Below are 14,581 nucleotides of genomic sequence, written 5' to 3'. Positions count from 1 at the left end.
TTGGCCATTTGGCCCCACTATGTGCTGTATAGTCACAGGGGCATTATCTCCTGCATGGAAGTTTACTGCCTGTTGCAACCATTTCTAATTTCCTTGGTTGCTATGTCTTACTATTCCCCCCTAAACTCTCTGGTATTGAGTGAATTATCTTATACCTTACAAAGAAACAGAAGAATCTTTGCTTCTGCCTTTCCAATCTTCATCTGAAAATGACCCTATTCTTCACCCAGCTGCACAAATCAACAGAAGCTTCCTCTCCAACTAACCCTTCCAGGCATCCTCCCAGGCCTCGGGAAGCTGGACTTAGGGGTTATTTCATCTGCCACATCTTCACTCTTCATAATCATGTTTAGATCTCCCATGATCCTTGTCTTGAACTCACCATCTCTTCTCACTGCTCAAACCCAGTAAATTCAATGTACCAGCCTGCTCCACTGCCTCCATTCTTTGTCTCTATAAATGCCTTTGTGGACTATGCTCAATGTTTCCAGTTTCTCTTGGATTCTTCTTCCTCTCTCAAAGCAATGAGAATAGCCATGCAAATATGAAACACTCACAGGGAGCAACTCTTCACAGACATTGGCATGTGTCCTTGCAGTGACCCCAGGAGTCCAACTGTATCGTTCTCATTTTCTGTGTAGGCAAAAGGATGTTCTGGATTTGAAATTGAGTGTGCTTCTACCAAAGCCCGCTCTAAGACTATAGGGATATTGCGTAAAAGCTAACAGAAGACAAATCCCTTCCACTGAAGAATCTAAAATTGAGTCTGATCATGTTGTTTTACTGGCCCAAGTCCTTCAGCCATCCCTTCCACTCCTGTCTTCTCAAGTCTGCACTGCTGGTCACAGGCCAGCGTCCCAGTACACAAGTCAGCCTGAAACATTGCTCTTTGCCTACTGGCCCTGACCTGCCACACTGCATCTCTGCTCTCCCTTATGTATAATACACATCTGCTCATGTGGCAGCCTGTTCATGAAGGACCAACCTTATTGTTATATCTTCCCAGATGGTTCAGAGTTCAGCAAACCTCCTCTCATCTCCCTCCCCAGGCCAGGCCACACTTTGTCCTCTCCATCTCGCCCACATTTCCCTGTGCCAATTTCCCTTAGCCTCTGAGCTTCAAGAAACTCTCAGAGCCTCCATCCCTTTTAGACCAACCCATTAGAATAAAATGATGAAGAAATTGATCAACCATAGAGTGCCATGTTTAAGAAACAGGAGTGGTATCTGAATATAAATGTGAGCATAGATCGTGGAAATAGCAAGGCTATTATATTATAGTCAGGTAGGACCAATCCGTGGAGGATCTTCTATTTTGGCACAAAACACCAGGAATTCAGTGTGGGGTGTTGTTACTAAGTTGGAGCCAGCAGCCTGACTGCTTAGGCAGCAACAACATGCATGCCTTTCCAGAGTGCTGGACACCTACGGGCCACTTAAATATTCTCTTGATGCAAATAGGGAGGAGGCTAAGGAGAAGGAGGAGCTGGTTGCTCTCCCTCTGTGAGCCAGTAACAAAGGAAACAGGATGCTGGGTCTATTTAGGGAAGATTTCTCTCTCCAGGCAAAGGTTATGTGCAAGGATGTGGTTACTAAGAGAGCAGTGGGATCTCTTTCCTTAGTGACCCTGAACAATTGGTACATTGTTGTACTGGCAACTGTGTACACATGCTCAGCCTGGGGAACAGTTTTCCCTTTGCTGACTCTCTTGCCGGAATTCAGGGCTGCGGATCAATAGGGTTACTGTATGGCCAAACTCTAGTCCTACAGGAAGGCACAGGTTCCAAAATAAAAGGGTGCAGTCATAATACTTGCATTCCTAACCATTTGAGCTCATGGTTCTCCAAACCTTAATAACCTAACACAGGCAATCTGATGGTGACACCCAACCTCCAGGACTGCTCCCCACCATAACATGCAGTCAGCCTTCATGAGGCAGGGATTTCTCTCTATTTTATGCTAAACATATTGGATAACAAAAGTTGAACGTGGTCAAGTGCAGAGGTCTGGAAGCCAGACTCAGTCTGAATCCTGGTTCTCACAGTCTGAACTAGCATTGAGCCCCTGGGTAACTGGCATGGGGGTTTTGTACCTCAGTGTTTTCATCTGTAAATAGGGATATTGCTTGTGCTGCCTTTTGTGGTTAATACTTTCCTATTTAAATACCTGATACACCAAGATACATAGTAATTGCTGAAAACTGATTATTTGGGTTTTTTAAAAAACGAAAAAGTTCAGATCATGTCCTTCTCAGAAGTGTGTTTGTTGCCAAGAAGATGTTTTACTCTTGAAAAAGTACTTCTGTTGATGCATTCTTTTTCCAAGCCCTGAGTAACAGCAAGTGAGATGCCATGGATTTGCCCAGCAGAATTTCTTGCTGCTCTATTTTCATAAAGGCCGGCTCCACAGCTAGACTGCATACATGCTCTTAGGAGAGCACACTTCAGAAAAATGTTTTTATTTTTGTTTTTTTTAAGGGTGATCCTTTTAATGAGTAAATGACTCAGAAGTGATTCCCTAGCAAGAATTCCCACACTTCTGTACCTTTGGGTATAATATGACTTCTGTCACTGGGACTGATCAAGGGCAAGTTAACATGAAGGAAGGTGCTGTACTTGACTTGGATGTATGCAAAAGGGTGTTTGTCAAAGTGCCTATAAATACCTATTTTTGCTCCTAGGGAAAACTCGGGTTTCACGCCAGCGGATACAGTGGCTATCATTTTCTGTTCTACACACAAATCCCTCACGTTGGGTAAGTGATTCACAGAGATGAAAACCATACCCTGCCCTCCTTTAGCTTCTGCTTGTGATTTTGAAATGTAAGGAGTTCTTCAAATTAGAGGGAATGGTTAGAAAAATAGCAATAGCCATGTAAAGGTAGGTCATCATTTGAAATACTGCAATTTCATTAAACCAGGTGATGAGGGCCTCAGCTAAAAGTGTGGGTTTAGTTTAATTTGCAGTAATGGTTTCCATTCTCATAAAGGATTGCCAGTGTAAAGTGTTAATGCTAGCACTGGGGTAAAGGGCCAGAATGGAGAGATTTGGAGATTGCTTCTGAAAAGAACTGGAAAAAAATATTCGCTTTTGGAAAGTTCTAGAATTACCTCTAAAAAATGTTAACTTGTTTTTCTCAAAGCAAGGTGGAAATAATATTATCATTCTAATTTGCTATCGGCATTAATCTGAGGTTGTTTTTCAAATGTTGGATGATTTCTACAAAGAAATAGTATAATTGTCAGTAGTTCAATGGGATTAGCACTAAAAAATGAAATAAGTATTTACTTAATAGACAAAATAGGCTACGAAGATAAGTTCTATTTTCTACTTTCTTATATCCAGTTTAGTGGCTTTATCACAATAACCTGTTAAACAGCCCAAGTCTATGCAGGTATTCATAAAGAACTATTGAGTAACCAGAAACCTGATTGAATTCCACATCTTTCATAGCCTCCTTAGTGTGAAGACATCTCCTGGCAGAAAGTTACATGAGACCCTTCCTGTTTTGACATGTGATTCATTTAAGAGAGTGAGCATGACACGATTCTAAGTCACTTTGAGGAAATTACCTCTATAATCTAGAAAATGAAGTCATTTCATCCTGTTTTTCGCTCATCTCAAATATATTTGTCAGATAAGAGTGTTTCATCAACCTTGTCACATTTGCAAAATGATTTAGAAATGGGGCAAACTTTTTAAGGAGCAGTTGTTATCTAGGACTTTTAGGGATAAATTATGTATACACTATTTATGCATTGCAGTCTGTTTGATTTTCTCTCTTATCATCATCAAATTAAAGTTGAAGGAGCTTTGGGAGCCATATTCCAATCGTGATTCTCTGAACTTGGACAGTTGAGTTCATCATCCTGTAACTTAGATTTCCATACATAATATTAGCAGAATAATACTTTACATGGGTACTGACTGATTTCATTGTGGAGAATGATTATTTCGCTGTGAAGACTACAGATTAAATTTGCTAGGTACTTAACCAACATTTAGTGAATAAAAAGTGTCAAAACATGACCAAACAGGTATAATGATTGTTCTGTACATATTTGCTGTGAACTAAATGAATGGTCAACTTAGAAGGTCTGCAGTGCTACCTGGTACACAGCAGGCAGTCTGTAAGCAGCAGGTATTATTATTCATCTTTGTTAGCAATCATTTTACTATGAGACACACTTCCAAGATTCTCCTTCCCTGACCCCTGTCTTACAGATTTTCACTCAACAATTTTGATTTAGTTGATAGCCTCAAAAGAAAAAAAAATAATCTTGCACTTCTTTCACTTGTGTCGTATTATGATGTGATGTCAGGTGTCTCAAATCTTCTAGAACCTAAAGGACTTCTGTAAGATTAGGGAGTCCCTAGTCAAGTGCTGCCAGACACTTTGGAAGTGCAGAGAGCCGGGGCAAAGTAAGGCCATGGCTCTGTAGCAACCTACTGAACTGTGGCACACAGAAACGCTGCATGTCTGTCGCAGGCTCTCCAGCCTGAGGCAATCCTGGGGGTTTGCTCTGGACAGGAAAACCAAAATGGCTGTTTTGTTGTTTTCTGTGATGTTCTTCTGTGCTGGATAGAGCTGGCTATATGGAGCAGAGTGTAAGAAGCATCACTGTGCACTGGAGTGCAATCAGTATTGTCTTCTTTACAAGAAGCAAAAATACCTATCCAGTGGCTATTAGTTTTCTTTCACTGTGTACGTTTTCATTTATCTTAATCCCACAGCGGTGCTCTTCTGTTCTTTATGCTTTCTATAAGCTAACTTCCAGGAAAGCAGATCACTCAAACACCAATCAAAAGTAGTTATTTTGTTTTAAAAAAAGGAGGCGGGAGGTTGGGTTAGCTTGGATTTTTCTTGACTTTTGCAATGTTCTACCATGAAGTAGATTCTTAGTCCATCAGTAAGAATCTCCAGCAAGGTACTAGTGTGCCACCAAGGAACCATGGCATAGGAGTCCTTGGTTAATGCAGGAGCATAACGGATTTGAACTCCCTTGGAATAGTCGGACTTAAATCCTCTAGCTGGCCTCAGTTTCCTTACTTTGAACATTTTATTTCCACTATTCCTCAAAGGTTCTATCACACTTTGGTATGCCTAGCTCCTCTCCAATAGTCTCTTAGGTACTATTGATAAAAATGCCCTCCTGGCTGCTCCCTTTATCTCGGAGGGAATACCCTTGTTTCTGCAGTTAACAAACAATGCTTGGATGCCACTGCTGGCAGGGATTTGTCAAGCCCTATAAATTTGCTGTAGTCATCTTTATGAGATGCAGTGCATGCTTTCACTGTTTATGACCTGACATCACTGGTCCAGAGCATGTACCACAACAGTGACCTGAGCTATATACACTGATCATTATCCTAATAGAAATTCTTATCTGAATGAAAATGGAAGGCTATCACACGGAGTGGGAGGAATTTTTATGTCAGAAAGTAGGGGGAGGTTTCGCGTGCTTTCTCTTGGGGTGATATTGTCTTCACCTCTCACACAGGGAGAGAATACAACAGATTATAATGTACCTCTTTGGTACGTTAGAAGTATATTTTCCTTTCCTTTTTTGCAATCACTGTTGTAACACTTCTTCCAGTAATTTTACACATATCTACATATCTTAACATTTGAGTAGAGTTCATTAAAAGAAACTAAAAAGTTCCATTCATTATTATGTCCAGTATTTGTATTTTAAGAATAAATCATTTTGGGCCGAGTAAAACCCATGAAGCTAACAAAGCAGAGATGAAGACTCTTGCTCGAGAAGCTTTCTGAATAGTCTCATATATACACCTTCGATTTATTTTATTGTTCTTGCTTTTGCCCTGTCTCACTCTCTTCCACGTGCTTGCATCCACACACATACTGAATTTGATTCATTGCTTTTATTAGTGCATTTGCCATTGATTGATTAGTTCTTCGTATTAGTACTTTTTCTATTGATTGATTGCAGATGAAGTGACTATTTGACCTTTAATTATGAGGCTTCCTATTGGAAATGACATTGAGCTATGGCTTCACATAATCCATCTGGAAAGCCTGACATGATGCCATTCCCTGGAGTTCGTTCAGGAAGAGAGGAGGCCCGAGGAAGTGCAGCACTATCGCTGTGCCTCATCTAAAACAATACTACAGGGCTTGTTTACTGCTCTCACATAGTTTCGACTCAGCCTGGCAGGGAGGTTTATATTTTGTCAAGACAGCATCATTGGCTGAGAGCTGCCAGAAAGCCGTGAACTTTCTCAGATTATTCCCTCGTTTGATGATGATTTGTGTGGAATCATGAAAAGATACTTTACATAGAAATTGAAGAGCAGTTAGCCCCTTGGTTAGCAGTGGCTCAGTGGAAATTAGATCCAAGATATCCTTCAGAATCTGTACTTTCATTTTATTGTTGAATATTTAAGTCTGTTTGCATATCTACAGCTGTAACAAACACCAAAAGCTTTCCCCCATTACCTAAAGAAAATTTTCAGGATGATCAAGGAAATTAAGTAGACTGTATTTCATGGTTTAAAATAGCAAAAGGAAAGTACATCATCTTTTAACATCTCAACTATTCACAGTCAAGAGTAAGACTCCTGGTTTTTTTATTTGCAAAAGCAATTCTGAATTGAAGGAATACTATTTAAATTTTAAACACAGTTTCATGATCAGCACTTGCTACAAGTTCACTCTGTGTCCTACAACCTGTAAAAACAGATGCAAAAGACAAAGTAGCAATTCCTTGTGGTCTTTATGTTTCACTATGGGTTCATGCTCAAAGTTACAAAACTGAATGTGAGAAGGAACTGCACATTTAGCTCAAAAAGTATAGCTTTTTTTAAAAGGGAGGGAAGGGAGAAGCAGAAGATTCTATCATCTGGTGGCCAAGACACACGCTTGCATCCTCCAGTGCCTAAGTTTGACTCCCATTGCTGGTTCCTGGCTCCAGCTCACTATTGATGCAGACTGTGGGAAGCACCAATGATTGCTGATGTAATTGGGTTTCTGCCACTCACATGGGAGACCTGGATTGAGCTGGTGGCCCAGCTCTAATGTGAGAGCCATTTGGAGAAGTTAACCAGCTCTGGTTAACGAGCTCTGGTGTCATCTCTCTTTCACATTTATGATTGTTCCCGTAAAAAAAAAAATCTACTCTGATGTGGCACAAAACTTAAAGTGGGTTGTGCTAGCCCTACTTTCATGAGTAGCATTGTCTACACAACATTCCTACAGACTGAGGCACAGTGTTATCTAACAACAGCTGTTTGAGTAGGAGTTGAAATCCAGAGGACAAATAGAAGACTACCTTTAAGGTGTCGCCGTAATATATGTCTGTCCGACAGTTTCCTTTGAGATTTACCATTCTGCAAGCAAATGTAGAGTAGTGACTTCTGACATTTACAGATGACTAAAGATACCATTAAAGTTATAGGCCCATGGATTTCACTACCATGTGAACAGAAGTGAAGGAGGGGTGGGTACTTCGCCCGGCAGTTAAGACATGAGTTAAGATGCCTGAATTCCATAGCAGAGTGGCTAGATTCAACACCCACTTCTGACTCCTGCCTGGAGCTTCCTGCTAACGTTGGAGAATCTAGATTGTTGCCTGGCTCTGGCTTCACTCCGGCCAACCATTTTGAGTAGATGAGGAATAAACCAGCACATGGCATCTCTCCTCTCCTGGAGGGAAGTAGGAAAGAAGGAAGGAAAAGAGAAAGAGACTATCATTTTGTTTTGTGCTTTCTAAAAAAAAGGAAAAAGTTCTCTCAGTGATAACTTTATTTTCCAGAGAAAGTCTCCAGGGCTCGGGGAAGCAAGTAGAAATTCAAAGAAAAGGAGCTTCTGTGAAGGCACCCAGCACAGCCTCATGTGGCATGTATCCTAACCGTTGGTCTGTCCAGAAGATCAACACCCTGACGCCTCCACATCTCTCCTCATAGTCCTGTACATTTTCTGTACCAGGGCATTTCTGTCTTAACTACAACTTACAGTTACAAATACATGTTGTTGTGCCCAATGCAGTAGCCTTGTGGCTTAAGTCCTCGCCTTGCATACGCTGTGATCCCATATGGGCACCAGTTTGTATGCTAGCTGCTCCACTTCCCATCCAGCCCCCTGCTTGTGGCCTGGGAAAGCAGTAGAGGATGACCCAAAGCCTTGGGACCCTGTATCTGTGTAGGAGACCCAGAAGAAGCTCCTGGCTCCTAGCTTTGAATTGGCGCAGTTCCAGCTGTCACGGCCACTTGGGAAATGAACCAGCAGTAAATCTGCCTTTTGCAAAAAAATAAATAAATATTTTAAAACAAAACAAAAATCTAAATATGTGTTGTGCAATCCAAAATTTATCCTGCACCTCACTAATGGATCATAATCCAACATCTGAAAACGAGGCCTTTGTACCTTGCTTAAGGAGAAGGGTCATCCCCTGCCATACCTTCTTACTCTCTAGGCTGTGACTTCTGCTGTCTTTCTCTTTCTCTAAACTTCAGCCCAATTTCTGATACCAAATAGAAAAAGAGCAAAATTATTACCTAAATTCTTGATTTACACGATGGCTTTCTTTCAGGTTCTTATTTTAATTTATTCATGTTCTATGACATTTTCTGTACCTTTTCTTGATTTATTCAACACATTTTCAATAGTAATAATAATGGCAACAGCTAACATTAATTGGGTACTTAATAGGCCTACATGTGCTAAGTGTTTGTTACATGGAATAATTTATTTGAAAATGCTTTTGTGTTGACACTGTGGTAATTACGTATCCACTAGTTAATTTAGGCTTCAGCACCAGGGACAGCTGGCTTTTCTAATGGAATATTCTTACCAGAGTGTTAACTACCATTTCATCAGAGAGTAAATTCTTTAGAGTCTGCTACAACAAATAGTGTTATCTATATCTTTATGAAGCAGAGACTTTACCGGTTAACATAATCAATTTGGAAGTAGATTTTGATTGGGGAAAGTACTGACTTGTTACTTTGCTTGATGAATGTAATGAATGAACTCTTAGCGATGTACGGACTCCCTAAGAGATTCAGAGGCGCCTCCAACTTGCTAAAATAATATAGCAAATCTAACTTGCGTATGAAATCCTCAGACATGTACTGGATGCTGGGGCCCTCACTGTTTTTGCGCAGCTACTATTAGAGGAATCTGTAGTTGCCTGAGGCTGATGGAAGCGGGTAATCATCCTGTAGTTGGATGTGCATTGAGACCCTGCCCTGCAAGGTACCTCTAAAGGGAAGTGCTAGAACTACCAGTTTCCAGCTAATGTAGCAGCAAATGTTTTTGTGCTTAACTGCTAACACATGGTAAATTAAAAAAACATTTGTGAGAAGGTCAGCTTATTTTCCTTAAAATCTGCTGGCAAGGTTATGGAGGTCTGACTAACTTTCACCGACCTTGGCTGCTGCACATTTTCTGCAGAGAGGAATCTGGAATTGATGCATGACTGGTTTCGTGTAGATCATATTACATACACCAGCTCACATGATTCCCAGTCACCCCAGATAAAGAAAGTGAGGTTCCAAAGTAATGAACACCTTGCTGTGTCACATGACCCCTGTGGCCACTGGCCACTATGCTCAGCTGTCTTGTGTTCTGCAGAGAGGCCTATACTGTGAAACCTCCCAGTCATGGAGTCCTCTAGCTAGCCAAGGTTCAGATTAGATGATTTCTAGTTCTACCACTAGGGAATTCTCTACTTATGAAATACTTACGTATTGAACTTTGGAATCTTGAGCTACTCAGACACCATAAGATCAATATCCTTCAAAGAATACATTGTAAAATTATAATAAATTTCTTACTAAAAAACTAAGAATTTTTAAAAAACACATCTTACTTAGCCTTAGCCCAGGTGTACCAATGCATACAATTGAAGGTTGATATCCTTGAATCAGATATTTGTAAAGTACTTTTAAAAAGGTAGTAATGTGCACATCACCCCAATGCACTGGTCTGAGGATCATTCTTGACTTTCTGGAGGCAGCAGGCCCTGCACCCAGGATGGCCAGTAAGCAAGACAAGACGGCCATTCAGTTAGATGCTATGCAGTACTTGTTGCCAATGTTGGGAACCAGGCATGGTAACCCCTTGGTGTGTGTTTGGTATTGTTCTTTTTGAACTGAAAGGAACATAACCTATTGTTCTAGAAGTTATCCTTTTCTGTGAGTTCTTTCCCATGGCCAGGAGAGCTGACAGTGGCCTTTTATCTGGTACATCATGGTCATCTGTGTGCTCACTGTCAGTTGCAGAAGGGTTTGTTGATGATTATGGTTATTATCACTTGGAATGTTTGCCTCCAGCAGGCCCAAATTGTGTGTTACTGAACAACTCTGCTTTACTACGTCTGAAGTAAAAAAAAAAAAAAAAAAAACCTCACCCTGGAGATCTCATTCACTTAACACTTGTATCTCTTAATCTTAACTCACAAACAGGAATTGATGAATAACAATCATCCTCTTGAAGTTCCATCTCTCCAATTATTAATTTGGTCATATCTATTCCCAGAATTTGGCTTAATTGCACCAGACACTTTAAACCAGGGGACAGATATATAATACCAGCCGGCCCTCTGTTTTTATACAGTAAGGAGCAAATTAACCTGTAGCTACAATCCCAGAGGTGCCAACCTGTGGGGAGAAGGAGGAGATGTGGATACTGGAAGGACAAATCTTTTACTGGAATGAGAGAGGAAGCCACTGGAGAGGTTTGAATGGAAAGATCCTATTTTCAGTTTAACATGATCCCCATGGCTGCTGGCCACTCTGTTAAAATCCGTCACCCAGAGTTGGGTGGGTGGGTGACAGGGAGCAAGCAAGCAGCAGTGAGGTTTCAGTCCAGAAGAGCTGCTGGGGGGCTTGGTCAAAGGCACTTTAGTGGTGGACGAGGTGAGAAGCATTGGGTTCTAGATGCATTTTGAGTGCAGAATCAAAGGATTGTTAATGAACTGGATATATGTGGAAAAGAGAAACTGAAGATGTGTGACCTTTGGGGTTGTAAGGGCAGTGCTGCCATTTATTGGATTGGGGAAGACCACAAAGGGGCAGATTTTCGTGGTGGAAGAGGGAAGTAGAAGCAGCCCAAGACTCCAGTTTGGCACTTGTTGACTTGAATGTCTTTTGTCACATTCAGAGGAGCCTAAGATTCTGATCCAGGCTGGAGTTGTCAGCCCAAACATGGTAAAGCCATGAGACAGAGTGAGATCACAAAAGGAGCGGGTAGATCACCAGGAAAATAGTCACAAGAACTGAGAGCATGTGATTCTCCAGACAATAATCAGGAGCTGGAATTATCTTAATAATCAAGCAATCTGGAAGTCTGACTCTGCATCCTAATCCTCAAGCCCTCACTTTTCTCCTGTCTCACCTGGTGGAGGTGAACACTGTCTAGCAAAGTAGGTGTGAAGCCACTAAAGCTTTAATAGGAAGGCTGTGCACTTATTTGGCACCTACTGTGTGCCAGGTACTGCATGAGGCACCTCACTTATCTTTTTGTCTTGTGTAGTCTTTCCAACATTCCTGTATACTGATAGTTACTGATATCATCAGGCAATCTAGAAAATCACACCTCATGGTGGACAATGAGAAAATGGCAATGCCAGCAGACAGGCTGTCTACCTCCAGGGTCCTTTTGCTTACCTCACCACGAGCCCTGGCTTTAAAACCTGCCTTATCTGAGATTCAGATTGCCCAATCACAGATGGGCTAGGACCCCTCCTCACACATGTGAGTTCAATCAGGCTAGAGTCATGTGCCAAGTGTTTAATAAAGCACACAGGTGATTGCAAAATGCAACTGAGGTTGAGAACCAAGTGTCAGACCTGTTTCCTGCACTTTTACCATGTTCTAAAGGGGATACAGGATGGGACTGTGATTGCTCATTTGTCGAAAAACATTGACCACTTACACTGGTGTGTAGAAAAGCAAAATTAAAGCACTCACAGCCCTAAGCTAGGCAAGTATTACACTTGTAGCTAGGCAAGTATTACACTCCTGGGAGAAAAATAGCCAACGGCTGGCAAGCATTCTGGGCCTAGTTAATACCAAATTTGTGTTAACTATACCAGTGTGCCAGCATAGATGCTTATCTTTTATCTTTTATCTTTTATCTTTTATCTTTTATCTTTTTTGTTTTATTATTGTTAGTTTTAAAAAATAAGTGGGGAAGCAGGAAATTCCAGGTCTGGACACACCACTCCAGGTCTGGATGGAGAGGGGCTGTGCTGCAGATTACCCAGGTAAGGAGAGTCTGGGGATATTTTAGAATGGGAGCAACTGAAGGAATGTGCAACAAGTGAGGGATGATTTCTGGGGTCTTCCACAGACCAGACCACTGTAGGTAGGCAAGGGAGCTGAGATGGAGAAGAATAGAAGGGTAAATGGGGGAGGGGGAGGAGAGGAGATATGTCTAGGTTAGGCCAAAGCACCCACCCGCGTGGGAGTCCTGGGCTGGACTAAATAGCATCTCACACAGCCCACTGGTACATACAAAATCTGGGGCTGGGGTGGGGGGCATGTTTGGCTGAGCTAGGCTATAGTACCTATTAGCAAGTGTCAGAGCAGAGGTAGGCCACATCAGGCTGCGTGGCAGCACCCACAAAATGCAAGAGAACCAAATTAGGGGGTAGATTCTGCAGGTGAACTGGGGGGTAGCCTCTGTGGAACTGTAGCATAAAAAAGCTTACAAAGAGAACTGGGCATAGTGAGAAGCCAAGCCAGGCTGGACCTGACAGGGACTCACCATACAAGAACCCATCTGACTCTCTCAGGATCTGGCATTGGGAGGAGGCTGCAGCACCCAAGGCTCATGCAAACGCTGAGACTGAGGTTAGATCATGCCAAGCAGAGCCATTGCACCTGTCAGCATATGTGAAATATGGGTCTGGGAGCAGTTTTGGTAGGTGAACTTGGGGAACTCCCCTCATAGGACACAGCTCTAGCTGCTGAGCGCTAGGGTCAGAGCTGTGAGCAAGCCAGTCTATGCTGGGCTACAGCACCTGTTAGCTTATGTATGTGCCGGGTCTGGGAGAAGATTAGGTAGGATCAGTCCACAACACATGCTGGCATCAGAGAGAGCCAAGATGGGGTGCTAGCTGGGCCAGTTGGACTGCAACACCTACCAGTTCACATGAGGGTTAAGGCTGGGCCAGACTGCACTAGGCTGCTGCACCCATCTGTGAGAGCTGGGACTGTGGTGGGCCATGCTGAGCTGGGTCGTAGCATCTGTTGGCAAATGCCGAGACTGGGAGCAGGCTATCTCAGCCCGGCCACAGTACCTGCTGGCCTGCATAAGACCTGGGACTGGGAATAGGCCTGGCAGGGGAACTTCAAGGACTTTAGTCCAGCAGCTTTGCTGGACTGCTGTTTCCACTGGGAGCATGAGAGCTGGAACTGAGCATGGGCTAGGCTAGGCTAAGCTAGGTTAGGCTAGGCTAAGCTAGGCTAGGGTGGGCTGTAGAACCTAATGGCATTCACAAGAGTCAGAATGAGTGTAGGCCAGCTGGGCTAGGCCACGATACCTGCTGGTATGCATTAGGACCAGCTCTGTGACTGGCTGGCTAGGCTGGGCTGCATCACCTGTCATATCACATGAGATTTGGGCTAGAGTGGAACTTACCAGGAAGCTGCATCCACTAGTATATACACTGACTGGGGCAGGTGACAGACTGAACCTGACCCTGCACTGGCTGGCACACAGAAGTCAAATCTGAGGTTACCCCAGTGAGATTTCTTGGGGGATTGTCCTACCAGATTGCTGGGTTGAGATCCCAGCCACTGCAAAAAAATCACAGGATGTGTGGTCCAACTTTGAAGTGCACGTATCGGAACTGAACCTCAATTGCTGATACCTATGCAGTAGACAAAATGCCCAGATATACTTGGGGGATATGACAGCCAGTTTATCTAGGCTGGCAGGGAATGCCACCTGCCTTGAAATAGGATGGAGGACAGAGCAGGTTGAACAACTCTCCTGGTCAAGCTTTGTAGCATGTTCCTGGGTCCGTGGCACACTAAGGTGAACTTTGTCAACCAACAGGCCTTTGAAAGATTTTCTCAATCCTGGAACAACAAAATTAACAACTTCTCAGAACTATCAAAATCATTCAAATAATATCCTCAGAACATTCTTCCACACATCAGCATCTCTAAAGCTTCATCAAATGACCATTCCACATCCCTGGGTGCTGATATAGTTAGACAGCAAGAAGCAAGCTCCTCCCCTTCCTCCACAGTGGATACAGGAAGAAAAAATTAAGTAAAACTGAAACATTTGTGATACCCACCTTCCTCCATTCTTGACCCTCCCCACCTTAATCAGTCTCCTATGGGCACGTATCCCTCTCAACTGTGAAAAAAATAAAGTTCATACAGGAGAAAACAGATTAGAAAAAATGGAAGAAAAATGTTTCAAAAAATAATTTTTTCTAGTGTTTTGCTCATTTCTTCCCTTGCCTAGAGGTTTTCTAAATGGAGTCCTACCTCTCCAAATTTGTATACCACTGTGAATGAGTAATAGGAGTGGGTGGATAGAGTATCACCTGCTACGATAAACCACAAGAGAGAGATGGAGCTAAGGTTAAGTAACTCTA

The 14,581-nt window shown here is 42.5% G+C and overlaps 1 protein-coding gene across 4 annotated transcripts in view; it reads left to right on the top strand.

The window, feature by feature from the left end:
- Positions 1-14,581, top strand: part of SLC10A7 (solute carrier family 10 member 7) — a 271,806-nt gene that overhangs the window by 230,765 nt on the left and 26,460 nt on the right. For 3 of the 4 annotated variants that reach the window (XM_040966854.1, XM_040966855.1, XM_040966853.1), the window contains one exon: positions 2,681-2,754. The exons of the other annotated variant lie outside the window; for it this stretch is intronic. In XM_040966854.1, the coding sequence (XP_040822788.1) occupies positions 2,681-2,754 (74 nt within the window). The remainder of the gene's footprint in view (positions 1-2,680; positions 2,755-14,581) is intronic. 4 annotated transcript variants of the gene reach the window in all.

This window comes from Ochotona curzoniae, unplaced genomic scaffold, assembly GCF_017591425.1.
Source record: "Ochotona curzoniae isolate NIBS_2020 unplaced genomic scaffold, NIBS_Ocur_1.0 scaffold_4506, whole genome shotgun sequence".
Lineage (NCBI taxonomy): Eukaryota > Metazoa > Chordata > Mammalia > Lagomorpha > Ochotonidae > Ochotona > Ochotona curzoniae.
Note: the sequence above shows the minus strand (reverse complement) of the source record. Positions and strands in the feature narration are given on the sequence as shown.